Raw genomic sequence first — 19,703 nt, 5'->3', positions numbered from 1 at the left:
ACAGTAGCTGACCTGAGGTTGGCAGCCTGGTGATAGGCTAAGTTCAACTGACTCAGCATATAAACCAAGATCATATTCACTGTAACACACTAGTAGACTGTGAATACTGTTTGTCTGTGTGTGCAAACTGCATGAATCTCTATGTGTGTGTGTGTGTGTGTGTGTGTGTGTGTGTGTGTGTGGGCGATGCATTCTCAGAGTTCCTCAGATCCAGGACATACGTAGCTTACGGTAGGACTAATATTTGCCCTGCAGTCTAAGATATGTCTGAGTGAATGTTTGCTTAGTTTGGGAGGAAACACAAAATACCACACACCATATGTGGACAGATGGACAAATCACCCTGGAATAATCCCACACTGTCATGCTTTTATTATCCGTCTGTGATGTTCAGTCCACCCACGCAACCTCTTCACGATGACGTATTCGAACTCACTGACGTCTACTTTTGGGGGTGTTTGCTGACGTGACCTGACTTTTCTGGTTTATTTCTGACTTTAGCACAATTATTTTAACCTTCTTGGATTTTGAGACGTTTTTCTCAAAATACTTTCCAACAATAACCTCCCATGAATATCCCACTTTAAGATTTCGCATGTGCTGCAAGTAATGCAAGAGTTAATACACAACACTTTTTAAGTGATGTTTTAAGACTTTAAGACTTCCCATAAGATCAAAGGTAATGTCTAAAGTATATTTCCAATAGAGAGCAACTTAACAGCAGCTGGAAATATTGTTTTTGCTGACTCCCAGTGGTTTAACTTCTCACACTGCTGCAGTGATGTAGAAGTGTGCTCCAGGATGTTCCAGTACAACGTGACATCACTCCTAAATGTGCAATAGGGTTTCCGGGGTCCAGATAATTCAAACCTCCCCTCCACTAGTTTGAGTTGACGGGTTCGTCTGGCATGTTGACTTCACTCCGCTGCGTTCTTAAAACTCTGGCAAAACTAGTGGCTACGCATCAGTGTCGATTTAAAATGCTGTTAGATTCAGGCGGATACGAACTAACTCAACAACACACAAACCCCCGATCTCGAACACCATCCACCTCCCCTCAGCCTTTACACTACGTCATCACACTCTTCGAGCATTTTCTCTGAGCGTCTAATGATGACCCGGATGAGCAGACGCTAAAGGGTGCCTTGTGCGTCGGTATCAGACGCCGAGGGGGGCGTGACGAAGCATCTGTATTTGATGCCCGTGGAATGAGAACAGGCTGAAACAGAGTGGGGGCGATGTGCGACTGAAGATGAAGACTGTCTGTCTCATATCAGGCCAGCAGCAGTGCACACTTCAGGCCAGCATCCAATCACACCCATCACTGTCAAGCACACAAGTATTCAGTCTGGAATTAAGTTACTCTTTAACTACTGTTTAAATGTTTTTTGCATATTTCTTGAGTTAGTAAATATGGGTAGATATAGAGGATATATATATATATGTAAAGATAATGCATCAGTGCTGTATCTTTCTGTTTGTGTTTGCATGAAATGAGTCATATGTTCTTTTACATAAAAAGTATAATGTCATGGTAGGCCTCCCAAAAATCAATGAAGACAGCGCTAACCAGCGAGAAAGCAAAACCTGTACTCTCACTCCCTCACAATGTATTAACACAGAGAACGCCAGAGAGCGAGCCAACCAAAACCTTGACTCCTTACTCCTTAACATCCGATCATTCAGCAGACCTTCGGCTCTCTTTAAATGCATCATTTAAACTGTGGCCACTTCATAACGCGCTCTAGCGTTCGTGAGCAAGCCACACCAGGCCAGGTCGAGCCAGTCGAGCCCTCTCTCCACAGTGTGCCCATTCAGTCAGTCGGTAGGGGTTTGCTACTCGCTCCCCTGTTCGGCCGCTGTGGTATGTTCCGCTCCCAGCTGAGGTTGAAGGCAATAAGGCCTTGGTCTGTTCCAGCAACGGGCAGGAGCAGGGCCTTGGGGGGGGGGGGGGGAGGGGGGTCTGCGACCCTGCCAAGGTAAACATGAGGCGGGCATCCAGGGGAGGCTCACCACCTCCCACACTCCTCCAACCCTCCAGAGTCCCTCAGCAGAAGAACAGAGTTGACATTGATACGCATACACACACACACACACACACACAGAAACACAGACCTACACTCATAGATTACCACGGGGATGTGAGGGCAGCGCACGTCCGATGCCCCCCTGGTAAAGAAAACGCTTTGGGAGTGTGTGTGTACATGTGTCGCTGTACAGACACATACTGTATGGGCTGTGTTTGAGAACACACACAGACTCTTGTACAGTTAAGTGGGTGGACGGAGGGGGGGGGGGAATATTCATATTCACAGGTGCTTATGGGTGCATTAGGACATGCCTTAATACAAAGACATGCTTGAGCAACATGGGCACATTAGTTAAATGTGGCAAACGTATACAAACAAGTAGACACTATATCTGAGACTAACTTAGTTTATCCTATGTATAAAAAGTCTAAAGATATGTGCTGTAGCTGAACCCTTTGTCAATTGTTTGTTTCATTTCTTGACATCTGAAAATTATAATTCACGACGTGTGCTCCAACGGCTCGATGTGACCATGGTAACAGGGTGTCGCTCTTGACAGTAGTTTCCCATATTGCAAGAAGTAACATTTGTTTTCCCCAATAATCAAACTCAGTTTCTCACTGCTCAGATGCTTGGATTTTAATTTGAAAAGAACATTTTTCCCCTCTTTCCATTTGCGACTTGAGGTCTGGAAGTGACTGCGTGCTGCTATGTCTGCTAAAGATTTGTGTTCGTTGCACCTTTAGTATCTTATTCCCCGTGATGCCACCTCTAGTGGAGGTCAAGGGATCGCGTAATAAACCTGAGGTTTCGCAAAGATTTCTGCTGCACAACATTATATTTCTTAAGTCAGACGTTCTTCTGATATTTGCTTGTTTTCTTGTGAATAACTGGATCATTTTTTTCTCTAAAAATGTTCTAAAAAAGAAACAAGGAAAACTTAATTGCTCTTTGAATGACGCGGTCAAGATTTGTAGACATGCAACGGAGACGAGGAGCATCACAAGTACATACGGCTTTGTTTTAAGGAGTCGCAAGCCATTCAGGGTTAGACCACAAATCTTTGAGTACTGGCATATTGAGATGAAATTAATTCAGACACTGAGTAATTAAGTTGTGTGATGCAATTTCATACATGCCACTCTCCATCCATCCAGGGAAGCCACCCAGAATGCAAACTGACATATAAATGGGATTAATAACACTTTTCCTGCCACATTATACTCTTTAAAACACTTTGGAATAACACACAGCACAACGGTGAAATTAAACCAGCAAATCCAACATCAACAATCAGTTAGTTGTAAAGAAAAGCTGAATCCATTAACACCTCACTAAAGTCAACTCAGACCATACCAGACTGCCAGCAAACAAATCACAATCCCACCAGCACAAAAACTAACTTAGGTTATTGGTTTAAATTCACGATTAACTTCCCAGAGATCAAAAAAGAAACTCCAAACAGTTGCCTTTGCTTTGACATCTGATACAGTACTCAACCAGTATCCTACCTGTCCCCCCAATCAGAGGATGAAGTATTTCCCCTAAAACCCTGTCACAATATTCCTTGTTAGGGACTCCAGTTGTGAGTTGGAAACGTACCGTTGATGCTCCAAAGCTCCCGGGCCAGCAACTCCAGGGGCCTCTCACTCCTGCCTGAGTAGGAGAGCAGAAAGAAGCTTTATTCAAACTCTACCACACATTTAGATGTTGGAAAGAGAGAGGGGGGGAGAGAGAGAGAGAGAGAGAGAGGGAGAGATCATCTTCTGCCAGTTGATGAGGTCATACAAACAGCCTTGAATATCAACGCTGAAGCACAGAATCTCATAAAATCTGGCAAAATACAGGGATTCTTGCTGCTGCTGGACAATGTCAGATTGTTTCAGTCTATCTGCAGTTATTTGTCAAATTGGTACTATTACTACTAAGAATGAGAAATGTTGAGAATAAAGGCGACATTTCTGATTATGCTCTTTGCTAAACGTTTATTCATTTATTATTGACATTTTGTGTTTATTCTTAACATTTCAATGTTATTTTTTATATTTTGACTTTATTCTCAAATGTTATTTCAACCTTATTCTCAACATTTCTGCTTTATTCTCTAAATGCGTAAAACCCCGTCCTCCTCTGATTTATTTGTTCTTATGCCTGGCACTAATACTGAAAATTCAACCTTATTCTGAACATTTCAACTTTAATCTTGACATGTTTCATTTATTCTCACCATTTTTTTTTGACATTTTGATTTAATTCTCGAAATGCAAATTAAAAAAAAAATCTTCCTCCTCTCATTTTTCACCTTATGGCCCTAATATTCTTCTGTAGCTCACAAAAAATACAATATGAGTAAAAGTTAATCTTATCTTATGCTGTAGTTCATGCTGCCTGAAAACAGTCAAAAAATGGACGAATATTTACAGTATACTGTCGGTCGTTGTGTACTGTGTAGATACTGGGAGGGGTCCTGACATACAAGTACTAATAACACTGTGAAATACTACGAGTAAAAGGCCTGCATTCAAAACCTTACTATAGTAAAAGTATGTAAGTATTATCAGCAAAATTAATTGTGCAGTAAAATGTCAGTATTTTACTATTGCATATGTTTTCTGATGTGCGTCCATGATTTTCATCGAACACCTGCCAGCCAATCAGAAATGAGTGTATTTGGTGGCTACAGCGTGTCCCGCTAGCTGTTCATTTTTCTGCAACAATACCAACAAAACAATGTATGGTGCATTTATTCTGTTCTTGGCAAACTATTTGTTGTAGATGCTGAGCAGTTTCTCAGCTACGTTGGCCATGATGTGATAGAAAATATTACCAGTATGTACTTATAGGACAACAGCGTTTTCCACCTTTAATTTATATTCCATCATGTTGAAATATAGGATTTACAGTACTGTGTCAAAGATAGGATGCATTAATGTGTTCGTCACTTTAATGTTGAAGCGGATAAAAAGGACCTGGACCTAATTTGTAATACTTTATACTGCTTAATGTACCACAAGTTATTAGTTTACAAAACTATAATAATGTCAAAGAATGTGAAGTATGTGTTGATGACTGTTTATCCTAAAAAAAGAGTGCGTGTTTCAGCATGCATATACTGCCACATGTGTCTGCCGCTGGTGTCAGTGTGCATTCACTTAAAAGTCAAACATGCTAATGTTGGCCTGAGGTTGAGGAGAGGCGTGTCTCCCTCCAAACGCTATTCAGAGGTGTAAAGACTGGCTGTGTGCTGCCTGCACTCACTGACGCACTCTTACCATCTACATCTTCAAAGGGAAAAGTATTAGCCGCCGATTTGCTCTAATTTTGTGCTTATTTGCCGACTCCGTGTTTATTCAGCAGCTGCACACAGATGAAATAGAAACATCAGGTTTACTCACCATCATTCATGTCAATCAGCTGTTGCATGGTAACACATCTGAAGGAGCCGCACAGAAAGTCAGGCACCAGAACGTTTTTATACACAGGCCACCTCCAAAAATATATTTTATAGCTCTCTTTTTTTTTTAATGCAGGGAAAGTTCGCCCGTTGACACATGCTTGACATTTTCGTGCACATTCAGAGTTAAATGGCCTGTTCAACCACAGATTTCTAAAGTTGGCAGCTGAGAAGCTTCACTGGAAAGCCGTTGAGCAGAACAGGAGACGCTGAAGAGGAAGAAGTGTTTCCCGCTGTCCAAGCCGGCAGGTTTTGGGGATTACAAATGGCGCTCTTATAGTCACAAGAAAGCTCCATGAAGCCAAAAGCCCCCAAAAATGTGTTATACACCTATTTTTTATAAGACGATAAAAAGGTTTGTGACTTTAATAAAATGTATCAAAACTCTGAGTGAACCATTCTTTGGCTCTCATAGTTTTTGTTTAGTGGAAAATCACCCTAACAACCACAAAGTACCTCACTTATGCCGCTGATGTGATCTCAGACTGATTCTCGAGTGCGTCTCTCTCAATGTAAAGACGGCCAAGACTGTAGGGGAGCCAAACAGTTGCTCCAGAGCCCATGAAAGAAAAAGTAAATGTCAAACAAAGGAACAGTCTACGAAACCATAGCCATGTTTTCCTACTGTAGAACTTCTACAGTAGAAGAACCGCTGTGTTCATTCTCTCACATACTGAGTCATCTGTTGAGATCACAGAAATCAGATTGAGACTTAGACATTGACCCAGAGAAATGCAAACACTCTTCTTTCAACTTCTTAAATCTTAACTACCTGTTAATCCATTTTACCTTACTTGAGGTCATTTCGTCTCCAGCTCTGCTCGTCTCTTGACAATATAAAAGCATGGTTTAGATTTTTAGAGCTAAACTATTAACTTTCCCTCCACCAGTGGGACATCGTGTCACCGCACATGAAGCGACAAGAACAAAAAAATAAACCAGATGTGCTCAATCCGAGAGAACACTAGACCTTCTAACAGCGGATCAACTTGCTGACGAATTTACAAACATTTTAATAATTTGTGACGAAATCTAAAAGCTAGATGTTGTTATTTGTCATTGCCACTGGGGTTCTCTAGCAAGGCCTGAGGATGATAAGATGAAGATAGGTAAGGTAGTTCAGCATTCTATGATATCTTGTGTGCTCATTGGTATGGATGGGTACCCATAGATTGAGGTGTCATTACTAATAGAGATCTTGTATTATTGACATGTTCATTAATCTCAGTTTAGCTCACCCTACACACACCTGGGCAGGTGGTAGGTTCTGGTCAGTTGAGGCCAAATGGCATTCATTGAAGTAAGGAGAGGAAACAGAAGTTGCTGTGAGGCTGCAGCTTCTTTTGCTTTCAACATTGCTTTTTAAAAGTTTTCTGGTGGCAAACCACCTCATCTGCCTTCTATATGGAGTTGTGGCACTTCTCAAGGATATTTGGCTCACTATCTGGTCAGTTCCCCCTGAAGGAACCTTTCATCGCCTTCACCAACACGTTGTATCGACATGAGATTTGTTGTGGACATACACGATCTGTATGAAAAGTATGAAGAACTGAACCACTCTGTCTGTGGCAGCAGGAAAAAAAACCTTTTCACTATGTTTTAGTGTCTTTTGCCTGAAATGACACAGAGGTTGTTAAACGTGTTGAGTGTATAGGCTTTATGTGTTGGGTAAGGCACACAATGAGTCTCCACAAACTGACGTGTAATCTGTTTCCACAGCCAGGGTTGTAAAGAAATTGTGTGTATGTCTGTGGTGTTGAGCTGACTCACAAAATCAGTAATTTTTAATAGTACTTGACTGTGATATTCTGTTGCTCATGCTAGTTCAGCCATGAATGACCCTTTTGTTCTCACAAAAAATGAAGAATTTGTTAATTTTTTTTCCATAAATGAACTCGTCCTAAGAGTCACATTCACCCAAAATTGTTCCTTCTGTATTTAAATGTGTGTTTATCTGTGTGTCTTTGTCGCGACACACCCAAACCCATTATTCATAGTGACGGTTTTCAGCTCATTTGCAGTCTCAGTGAGTGCAGACTTGACTTACAAGAGAGCAGAGTCCACCTGAAAGACCTCTCAGAGTGGACGAGGGAGGTCAACACAGAGACGCTTGTGTTTCCTCTCTGCTTCGCCTCAAATGATCCAAATATGGGCCTTCGCAACGCTGGAAACAAGCTGGAATATTGCTGACACAGGTAGCCGGGATCAACTAGAACCAGACTGAGGCTTTTTCTTGAAGGTGACAAATTTCAAGCTCAGGAAAAGTGCTGAGGCGTCTGTTCCGGTAGATTTGCTTTCTGTTCGCACAGGCAAGCACACACACACACACACACACACACACACTACGACTTCACACACACACTTGCATGGACAGTATGCATTGATAAACATATGACAAAATCATTGTTGTGCGTTTGACATTTGTCATACCAGAGCACAACATTATAGCATTACAGGCTGTTCTCATACAGCAATCGTAGCTACACGTAGAGAAATGAATGCGCTGTAATTCTTAGATATCCCACAAAATCTATGACCAGATGACTTTACTGGAGGCAATGAATGCGGGGTGTGGAGACATTTCTCCTGAAGACTGCCAGGGTTGGATTAGACATTCCAAAAGATACTTTCCAAGATGCATTGCCAGAGAAGACATCAGATGTGATGTTGATGAGAACATGTGGCCTGATCCAAGAGAGAGGGAGGACTAGAACATCACAGAACTTTACAATGAGTGATTAGACTACACGTGTTGTTGATGTGTTGACTTTTTATTTTTTTTGTCCTGGAATTTCAGGATTTTTTTCTTTTCTTTTGTCACCTATTTACAGTATTTTCACAAATAAAGTACTATATTAAAAAATATATATATTTCTGATTCATTCTTGTTACATACGTATGCTTTAGTACATTCAATACATTAAAAATCTGTTATTCTATATTGAAATACTGTTTATGTGAAAATTCATTCTAACTAAATAAAAGTAAATTTATGTAATGCTCCCTGTTGCTACTGTTTTTTAGGTCAGTGTGTTCTGAGTGACATGCATGTTTTCTGAATGAGAATTTGTTGCCAGTGATTGGTGGAACGAGCTTATTTTGAGACATGTATGAAGTGTTTTGTTGATTCTGAGTGAGTTTTGGAGGTTAGATTAACCGTTTGGCCAAAATGAATCTTGGTAATGCAGACTGTATGAAGAGTTTTGAACATGTGGTTTCAGTATTGAACACTGCTTGTTAGCAATTGAAAAAAACTGTAAGACACACAAAATGTCCACACAGACCACAAAACCACAGAGAGATGCGTAACAACTAAGAGACACAAAACAACAACAGAAAGACGCTAAGCATCTATAAGTTCTGTGAGTCTTGTTCTTATGTGGAGAGGCGGTGGGGCCTTTTGCATGTCTGTGACCAGAAGCCCATTCATGGTTGTGATCTGCATTTGTTATGTTTTCCATCTGATTTATTCAGATATTTTCTTTGATTTGTCACATTTATTTACGGTTTATTATCATGTTGAAACAAGGCTCAAGATCATCTTTTGATCACATTAAGCATTTCTACAATTATTTACATTGTTTGGCTCAAACTTTTTGTAAGAATATAATAAGAACATTTGTTTGAGTGAAAGCTGCCATTTTCCTCGACCAATAGAGCACCAACTCTGTCAACAGATGAGGAATTCTATGTGCATTGAATTAGCTCATACATCATATTATGCTGTTGTCATCCTGCAGTCTCCAAATGCATAATGTAAAATCACTTTCTGGTCTTAATTGGTTAGTTTACTATTTACACAGGCTGGCTGGTACACAAGTTGTTAATATGAAGGCTGCTTGCCATATCGTCTGTGTGTGTGTGTCCCTGTCATAAGGCCTTCTTTCAACCAGTCCTGGCTGGGCATCTCGTCCTGCTATCCATTAAGGAAAAATAGCAGTGTGTGTGTGTGTGTGTGTGTGTGTGTGTGTGTGTGTGTGTGTGTGTGTGTGTGTGTGTGAGTGTGTGTGTTGACACAGCCTCTGGCAGTCTATCAAGTTAGAGGGCTGCATTTTTTTGCTTTACAGCCCCTCCATAGAGGTGAATAGGCGCTTTATGGCTGTCAGGACTCGCTCACTATATATAAAAGTGTATATGTGTGGTTGTGTGAACCACGCTGATAGCTCTGGTGAGCATGTCTGGACAAAATGGATGCACAGGAGATCTTCTTCTCATCATTTTGTGATTATATTTAAAAGGCTGTTGATGTTTCTTCTAGGGAAATTATTCAAGTGGCTTTTGGAGGGTATAGGATGCTGTAGTCACTCATGTGTGCAGGAATTTCACTCAGTGACGCTGATGGAAAGACAAACGCACTGCAGAGGAAACGAAAATTAAACCCAATTTTCAATCTCAAGACACAAAAAAAGGATTTGTTTGACCACCAGTTATTGAGACTCATTCATTTTGCCAGTTAAACTTTGCAGCATAATAAAGCTTTAATAAAGATGGGAACTTATAGACGTTCAGATAATGTTTTTTTTCATTCGCATGCATGCACTGTTTATCGTTTCACCCAATTGTTGATGTGGAAACGCTGGTAGATCTAAAGAAGAATATTATTAACACTGAAATCCATTATTTTTTTAAACTAGGTGACACAGAGTGGATAATATTTTCCAGTTGAAATAAGATCAGGGACTTTAAGCTATCCCATCTCAGGAGGTGACATCCAGTTTGGAGCTTACCAGCTGCACAGTAACAGTCTGAAAATCAACCTCATGTAAATTGTAAAGTTTACATCATTTTAGTTCTATAATTAAGTTACATTGAAAGCATGCTGTTGTATGTGCATTTTCATCAGTAAAATGTAATTACTTTTTGCGTCTTGGCCAATGTGACAAATGGCGAGCCCGACTGAAGCGCACCGTTCTGCATCTCTGTCATTACTGCAGCTATTTTAAGCCTCAAATGAATAAAATGTCCTCCACAGCCGCCATTGGCCTAAAGAGAGAAATGTAGTTTTGTATAAAGATTGATCTCAGTTCCAGTAAATGAGTTTATGAGTCATAGCAACAGCAAATATCTCCCTCTTTCTCATGAAGGGTGGGAGAAAGTGAGCAAGAGAAGGAAGAAAGACACATGTTGAACCTGTTCACATCATTATCCATCATTAGTAACTGTGCGCACTCTTAATCCATGGAAAGTACACATTAACCATTTATTCGGGCACAGAGCTACATTTGGTGACTGCGCACACTTATAGCTCTTCTCTATAGGAGTCCAGGCTAATTTGGCTGCTGACCGTCTTATACCTTTAATGTCACAGACCTTACGCCTCCGTTTCCTCTCCTCTCCTTGTGAGCTGAATGTGACTCAAAGTGGACAAAGACGTGTTTGTCAAAATCCAAGATGGCCATCAATGATAGTGCGCCTATTGAATCAGTGAAGACAGGGTGCTTCAGAGAGCATTTAGATTTTTTTCTTAAATGCATTACATAATTCAAGAGATTTTTGTGGATGCTGGTGAGGTGGTGAGAGAGAGAAGATGAGGAGAGGGAGGGAGAGGTGGTTACTGTTTTTTTATGTGAACACTACTTCCTTATGCTCGCAGCACAGACTCACTTCTCATGTCCTATTGCATGATGGGATAGAGAGCTTCTCCACATTTTCTTGACAGGTTGCCAGACTCACATCAGCCACACCGGGCTGCTTGGCAGCGACCAGCGCCAGTCTGATGCTGGGAATTTGGCTCAATGGGAAGCAAACTGTGGGATTATAGAAATCTTGTTTCATACCTCAGCTGACTGTGTGTGGTTCCAGCAGGGCATGATAAATAACTTCACTTAACAAAATAAAAAGTCTGTGTTTTACCTCTGAAATGATTAAAATATGATCCACATTTGATGATACATGTGCATTTGCACGTTTCTATATACCAGTAATTTTGGGATATACTTTTAATGTAGACTGTTTATGCCTACAATAAGTACAGTAGCAGGTACAGCTTAGAGGTACTTTGCTTGAGTATTTCCATTTTCTGCTACTTTATCCTTCTGCTCCACTACATTGCATTAATATGAATATTAAATTAAAAGAGTAGATGTTTTAGTCCTGTGCATTTATTGGACAGCTGGAGGTGCTAGTTATGTTTTAATTGAAAGATTTGCCATTAAAAATATTTGATAAGCTTAAAAAATGATACACAGTGTTACGGATTTAATCAGTGGTTCTCAGACTTGTTAGTTTCTGACCCCTTGCTGATGTACTTTTACTTAAATTGGAATTTGAATACAATACTTTGACTTAATAAGATTCAGTTGTTGAACAGAAGGACAGAATACACACAGATTGATAGAAAGTAAAAGAAAAATACAATGTATATTAAACAAATCAATATAAGTAAGAATAGAAACTTTACAAGAACAAATAAAGACAAAGTTACAAGGTAAAGTGACAGCAATGTCATTATCAGCAATAGAGCCAGAAGATCTAGTATTTTATATAAACAGCGTACATCAGAGTAATATACATTGTTTACTATAGTGTTTGTCTGTAGTAATATGGAAAACTTAATGTAGAATAATAACGCAATAAGACAGTATAACATATTAACGTAATACAATATGATATAGTAAAGTACAACATAGTACGGGATATAAAATGTAAGGTAATGTAAGGTACAATGTAACAGTAATGATAATTACAGTATAGTACAGCTGTATAATATCATATGATATGATATTATAAGATATGATATGATATATATTATATGATATATATTATATTATATTACATTATATATATATTATATTATATTATATTATATATATTATATTTTATATATATTATATTATGCATCTATTAACTTCCCTCTATCAGTCCTTCAGGCGTGCAGTGCTGCAATTTACCACTTTGACCGATAGGTGGCAGTGATGACTAGGATTTGAAAAAAACGTAACTTTATGTGAAAAAAAACAAAAGGTGAAGAAAAGGAAAAGGAAGCTAGCAGCGGCAGCAGCAGCTAAGCACGGATGCCCGCGCGTGAACTTTAGCGTGTAGTTAGCTCACAACTTTACAACTGAACTCTGGAGGCAACAGCTCTACCGTTAGTCCGGTTCAGTCAGAGACAGTAAGGAAGTGAGCAGCTGACTGAAGTTGCTTTCCCCCGGTAAGTCTTTATTTGTTGCAGCGGCGGCGGCAACTGCGAGAAGTTGCATTGTTGCGGTTGTGTCGGTGGAAATGGACAAAAGCAGGCACGCTCTTTAAACGGTGTTAGTTGACTGTATGTAACAGCAGCGCTGTGGAGCGAGCAGGCCGACGCACTGACGTGTTTATATGTGTATTACTACTAAACCTCCAAAAGGATTCATTCATTGTGTCTCGTGAGGGACTCGAGGAGCAGGTTGTGGCTTAAAACAGACTGCTGGACACCTGTGATATCTGGTGTTGAGATATATATATATATATATATATATATATATATATATATATATATATATATATATATATATGTGTATATATATATATATATATATATATATATATATGTATGTACATATGTATGTATGTGTACATATATATATATGTATGTGTGTGTGTGTTGATCAGTAGTAGAGCAGGGATTATGTCATCAGTTCCATCTAAACTAACATGATTTAGACACTTTGTGACAAACAAAAGCAGGACGTCCTCACACCACTGAGAACCTGAAGAGAGACTTGGCTTGTTTGCAACTTTGTTGATCAATTAATGGATTGATCGACTAATCTTTACATCTTTGTAAATGTCCTTTAACCTAACCAGGGATAATCTGGCAAACGGCACAGATCCAGATTACATAACAACAATAGAAACAGCATCAACAAGAAGACCATCAGTCATTTAGCTGACAAACTACCTTGGACTAAAAGGAGAATATTTAATATTATTAACAGTATTTTCACTGTTTAATGAATTAGACATCCAAAAAAGCAACAAACAATGTCTAAACCTGTGAAGAAACATTGACATTTTATCTGAATTATTTTTGTTTTAATGTCACTTCTGGACAAACAAATGGTTGCAATATGATATGATCAGTGCTTAGTTATTTTAGGGAACATTTACTAATTTGATGCCTACTTTTCTTCTAACCCCTCATTCATGAATTGCACATAACATGTTATAACGTTTAGATGTTCACCCGTCTACTCTATCTGTGTTCATCTCTTCTGTTATCTGCAGTGTTCTCCTCAGGGACTCATCACAGCTTCATTTTATTGTAACACTGAACGCCGTATGCACCTGGCAGAGGTAGTAATTCATCAGAAGTGAGAAAATAAAGTCATGGTGCATAGTGTGTTTACAAGCTCGTAGAGGCGTCTTTAACGGCTGCTCCTCTGGTAGTTGTGTCCTACAAACACCACCGGCATGTTTTCTGACCCTCGGGGGAGGTTGTTAGTGTTCCAGGTAACCTCGATGACTTTCTGCAGAACGTTTTATTGAATATAATAATTAACAGTCTTGAGCTCTCTTCAGATAACAATTTGCTCCCTTGTTCAGCATCGTCCTGACCCTGATAGAGACGTAGTGATACTGGACGTAGCAAAATGCTTCACCTTTCTCACACACACACACACACACACACACACACACACACACACACACACACACACACACACACACACACAGAGACGTCATCATGTCATTTTTTATTTCCTGGAAATGACCCAGATGTTAGATCAATCCACAAGTTATGAGTCTGTAGTTGACAGTTGCCTCCTGCACAGTGTGCCGGGTTGTTTCTCGTGTGCCGTGTTATCAGAGAGGTGATCGGGGCTGACGACCGTCTCCTGCCTCGCCGGTCATGAACACGACCCGGGCTTCCTGTGGCAGACGGTCTCAAAGGTTAAAAGCCTTTTATTGGAGCCGATCTCCGGCTCCGCAGTGACTCATCCGTGCACGAGGCCCTGCAGGTGATAGCTGGGGATGCTTTTTAATCAGCCTCCTAATTTATTCATGGGTGACGCAGGATTTTACTTAATTTTTTTACAATTTCACCGGCAGAGAGGAGATCACAGGGCAAGTTTAGTCTGGTTTCTCTTTCTGTCTCTTTTCTTTCCTCCGTTGTGTCCTCAGTGCAAGGATCATGAAGTAATTTATGATTTTATCGACCTAGTTTGGCGTCCAGGAAATAGAGCCAATTAAGATAATTTGGTGAATTATATAATCAGTAAACAGGACTAAGAATCTGACCCAGGCCATCTTTGGATGCTTGACAGTTTTTTGTTTGTATTTATGAAATATTTAGGTACAATATCTATCCCAAATACGAGTACCACTATAGGAATCCAGTGGAAACATAACAACAATAGATGTTTACCACACAACATGTGAATGCATAGCTCAGATTTACAGATTCGTCACAGATTTCGGTGTCGTTTTTCACCCGTGCAGCCCTGTGAACACACGCTGATACCTCCAACATGCAAATGCCTGGTTTTCTGTGGAAATGTTGCTTCATAGCACAGGATGCCTGGAAAGACATGATAGTAGGATACAAAACCGATCCATCAGGTGTGTTACGTCATGAGTCCTCCTTCCCTCCCTTACAGCCAATCCTGACATCAGCTGAGCTCAGAGCTGAAAGTTATTTTGATCTCTGGTTAGAATTACATTCTGTGTGATTTGATGCATAATATTTGTAATAGTGTGTGATGTCAGTTGGAGTAAAAGTTGTGCCCTTAGTCTAGAAAAGGTAAAGTAAACTCAAGCGCAGCAGTTCATATCTTTTTACGACTTTATCTCTGTTGGTGTTCTCCGACCCGGGGCCGGCAAGGAGGGCCTCCACGTTGTTTAGTGGGGCCTGTCATCGCCTCAGAGCTTCAGTAACGATGAGTTATCTTTGCCTTTTGCTCCGCCTGCCAGTCCCCCCCCCCCCCCCGGCAGAGGAAGGACACTGTTATTTCTGGGTACCAAGGTCAGGCAACATCTCGTCAAATGTGGAGTGGAAGTGACTTCAAATACGTTCTTGCAGTCATTCGAGGACTGCGTGGCGCTTCACCAAGAGGTGATACGATCCACCGTTATGTTCCTGGAGTCAGCTGTTTGTCGTGGGGGGTGGGCGGGCAGTGTGGGTGGTGTTTGAAGGCGTGTGTGGGGGGTCGGGGGGGTGTTAGTCTATACTGGTGAGAGGCATGTGAGCCAGCATTGAGTGCGTCTACTATTTGTGGACATACCACAGCGGCGCGTGTCTTCTTCTAGCTTGGCCACGTGTCACAGCTCGCTCTGTCACTGAGTCAGTGACATAACAGCTTTGTTTCTTTATTACGTGGTATCTCAGATAAGCGGTGGCCGCGCACGTCCATTATCTTGAAGCACTAGTGTTGCAACTGTTTGGTGAAATTTGGCAGCCGTTAACTGTCGGATATTTGGCGAGAGACGATTAGAAGTGTGTCTGATGTGCGTTATGAGTGTTCAGTCATGTCGTCATTGAGTGCTGCTACATACGGGATACTTTCTGACTTCCTCTAACTGAAGTTCCTCTAACTCCCCCCCCCCCCCCCCCCCCTTTACTATGAAAAGAGTGGAGGTCAAGTTTTATAGTATAATCAGAAGAAATACACTCCGTTAATAAGGCACTTCTAGCTTAAACTAATGCAGTCTGAAACAAAAGTCCTGCTTTTATTAAGGTTATAATGCCCAACGCACTTATATTTAAGTATATATTGGTTGAGTTTAGTATGCATGACGTGCATTGTCATTTCATATAGCTAGAATAGATATTAGTGGTGTATTTGTTTTAAGTTGGAGCAATACAAAGTATAGTAATCAGAATAGTGTTCACACGGTAATAAAGCAGCAGAAGCATACGACGCGACGTTCTCCTTCTGGGGGGGAATTGGAACGGGCTCAAAGCTCCATTGTTCTGCCTCAGAGGTTCCTGATGTTCACTAAGAGTAATACTTGATAACTGTAGTACAGATATAGTGGGGAGCAATGTTCACGACTGATTTGTACAATAAAAACAAGAATATCAAGTATCATACTTACAGCTGAAGCAGTTTAAATGATCGATTCTCTTTATCTGTTTCTATAGCTGCTCCAGTTCAGTTTTCTACAAATACCTAGCATGTCTGTAAAAGCCCTTTCACAATGAATACATAAATTACATCATCTTTAAATATTTCAACAGTCAACAAGACCAGAAATTCACTCAAGACAAAATCTTGATTCATATCTTAAGTAACATTTTTCTTGAGTGTTGCAATAACCCCGTTTCCTCCGGAATGGATAGTTTTTCTCTTATTCTGTGGCTCATCTTGCAGTCTGTCGTTTACTTGTCAAGCGGTGCATTTAGCAACAGTGCAACAACCAGGACTGTGATTCAGACGCTGTGTGTGTATACTTATTACAGCTGTAACTGGTGTCTGTGCCACTGCTACATGTGGATTAACTTCTCAAGTTTGTAGTGTTTTGCGTAAACAGTTTTTCCTCCCAAAAGAATAGTTTGAACTTTTTCTTTTTTTTATTCCTAGGGCAATAAAACGGTTGCTCCTGGAGGTTCCTGTGTGAAGAAGCGTCTCCAGACTCGGTCATGTCTTCTCTCAGAGCCAGACCTCCTCTGTCCTGACTCGGGGAGTTTTACAACCAGGATCTTGACTTCCTACCTCAACACACGTGGAGTCCACTCCCTCTGATCTACCTCGTGTTCCTCTACCTCAACACGTTCTGCACGTAGCCGTTATCAGCCACCGTCGGGACTCTTTGCTTTATCACCAGGTTCTCAGGCGTCGGTCATCTAGCGACGGTGCAACACAGTAGACTCTGGTTTCTTCCTGCTGTAATCGCCAGCTGAGGGGAGGAGCCACCCGGAAGCAGCCATGTTTGGCGGTGGCTTGTGATGAGCGAGCCCTGCGTCGGACCAGAAGAAGAGGACGGAGAGGGGCGGGGCGACAGAGGCGTTCCTTGGTTCGTGGTTGGCTGTGGGGATGACGAGCACGACATGGGTCAAATGGAGGCAGGCATGAAGAACGAGATGTTTCGAGAAGAAGACATGGACGACTATGACGATGAGTCGGTAGGTGACAGGTGGTGTTCAAGACACTTTACATCAAAGTGAAAATAATGCTATTGTATTAATAATAGCTTAATAACTGTACATTTACAATGGGGGGAAAAAGGGGCTTTAATGTTGGAACAGGAAGCCAAAGCTTTGGTCATTTCTGGGCAGTTTTAACAGGCCTGTAAATCTTAAAGGGGAAAGTTTTTATTTGGAGTGGAAAAAGAAATGGAGACAAAAATATACCACGGCTGGCGTGAGAACAGTGCAGCAGATAAACAGCTTTAAAGCCTCTGGCAGCTGTAGAAGGACTTTATGGTAGAGCCGTGTTAGCTGCTCACATACTATGAGTTCAAACTTCTAGCTGTCACATCAACCACTGTGGCACAGCAGCAGAGACGCTCTCACTTATTTTGTAAGGATCCATGTTACAGAAAAATTATCTCAAGAATCAAATACATTTTCCATGCGTGGGAAAGAGTTTTAGCTGCTAATGAAGCAAAAGCTTTCTCATGTTTGTAGTACAGAATGGTGACATTTTCAGGTTTCGTTGGACGATCTGATGGTAATAAAGACACAGCTGTTATCATACTATAATTAATCATTAGTGGCCATAGGAAGCTGTGAAGTTCATTACATACTAGAATCATAATTGACGGTTGATTATAAATTGGACAAAAGTCATTTTCTTAAATCCACTACCACAAGCAAAATAATTTAAAGTCTATTTCCACGATTGTAAGTACCAACGTTTGTGCCAATTAAGTACATTTTATTTATGTAGTCCAATATCACAAATGTGCCTCAAGAGGCTTAAATTCCCAAGTGTATGTGTTGAAGGTTTAGGTGCCACAGTTGCAGGTCACATGACACTTTAGGATCTAGAGCCGGGGTCGGCAACCTTTACAAGCCAAAGAGCCATTTTGCACCAAATAAAATGTGTCTTGAGCCGCAAAAGCTATTTGATATCACAGCTTATAAAGTTTTGTATATAGTTATATTATACATACAAAAACTATAGTTTGTTGTATTTGTGAAATTATAGAACAAGAATAAAGACAATTCTTGACATTTTACCCGTTTTTATAACAATATCAAACTCTTATGAAGAGGAGGAAAAAAACCTGCTCAGTTTGCTGCAGCAGTATCAGCCCTACGGAGCGGCCGTCTGAAGTCACGGTTAGCGGCTTTGAGGAGGACGGACACAAAACAGGACTTTCCTTTCCTTATTAATGCTTATTTTGTTCTGCACAACTATTGTGAAGTCCACACGCATAAACTGTAAAGGAACAAAACATCGATTGCTCTCCAGAACGACAAAGACTTCAGTCACCAGCAGAGCAAAGTATCAAGCACGACCTTTCATTGTTAAAGACTCCTTTATTACTCTGTCTTATTATTTTAACTAAGCAACCAATCTACATCCTGTTTACACCTGCACCTTCGTGCCCAGTGTACGCGTATAGTCACGTGATATTAGTTTTCAGGCGTGGTAGTCTGGCTGGAGATCATCTCGAATACGATGCTGAAACGCTGTGTGTACGGAGATCGTTTTAAAACTCCAAACTCCACTCCAGTAGCATTGGATGTAGCCTCAGGGAGCCGCAACAGAGGGGCTGAAGAGCCGCATGCGGCTCCGGAGCCGCGGGTATAGACCCCTGATATAGAGGGATAGTTACTTTTTTTTTCACAATATGCAGTACATTTAGAAAAACCCACCAAGAGTGGTTTCATGACATCTCTGCTCTTCTTCTTTTGTCTTCCCTGTCCTGTCCGCCAGCCACCAGAGCGACAGATCGTGGTCGGCATATGTGCCATGATGAAGAAGTCCAATTCCAAACCCATGACTCAGATCCTGGAGCGACTCTGTAAGTTTGACTACATCGACATGGTGATCTTTCCCGAGGAGGTGATCCTGGAGGAGCCTGTGGAGAAATGGCCGCTCTGCGACTGCCTCATCTCCTTCCACTCCAAAGGTAAAAAGACACGATAGACACTTGAACACATGTTGCTGGCTGCACACACTCATTTACATTTAGAATGTATATATATTTAGACAAACATTCATACACTATTTAAATGCTAAAATCAATATTCGGAGCATATCTATTGCCTCCACATGGCTCTCAACATGGCGACCGCTGAGCCGGTAGCTCGCAGCTAACAGTGCAAACAACGGCAACAGTGCTGACCGAGT

The 19,703-nt window shown here is 40.9% G+C and overlaps 1 protein-coding gene across 15 annotated transcripts in view; it reads left to right on the top strand.

Annotated features, from left to right (window-relative positions):
- Positions 1-12,497: 12,497 nt before the first annotated feature.
- ppip5k1b (diphosphoinositol pentakisphosphate kinase 1b) overlaps positions 12,498-19,703 on the top strand; it is a 40,412-nt gene continuing 33,206 nt past the window's right edge. For all 15 annotated transcript variants that reach the window (XR_013767148.1, XM_079162895.1, XM_079162899.1 and 12 more), the window contains exons 1-3: positions 12,498-12,634; positions 16,983-17,524; positions 19,287-19,482. Coding sequence is in view for 14 of the 15 variants with exons in the window: in XM_079162895.1 (XP_079019021.1) it covers positions 17,348-17,524; positions 19,287-19,482 (373 nt within the window). In the remaining variant the exon portion in view is untranslated. The remainder of the gene's footprint in view (positions 12,635-16,982; positions 17,525-19,286; positions 19,483-19,703) is intronic.

This window comes from Pholis gunnellus, assembly GCF_910591455.1.
Source record: "Pholis gunnellus genome assembly, chromosome: 7".
Classification (NCBI taxonomy): domain Eukaryota; kingdom Metazoa; phylum Chordata; class Actinopteri; order Perciformes; family Pholidae; genus Pholis; species Pholis gunnellus.
The sequence above is the reverse complement of the archived record's forward strand: the minus strand, read 5'-3'. Positions and strand labels throughout refer to the sequence as shown.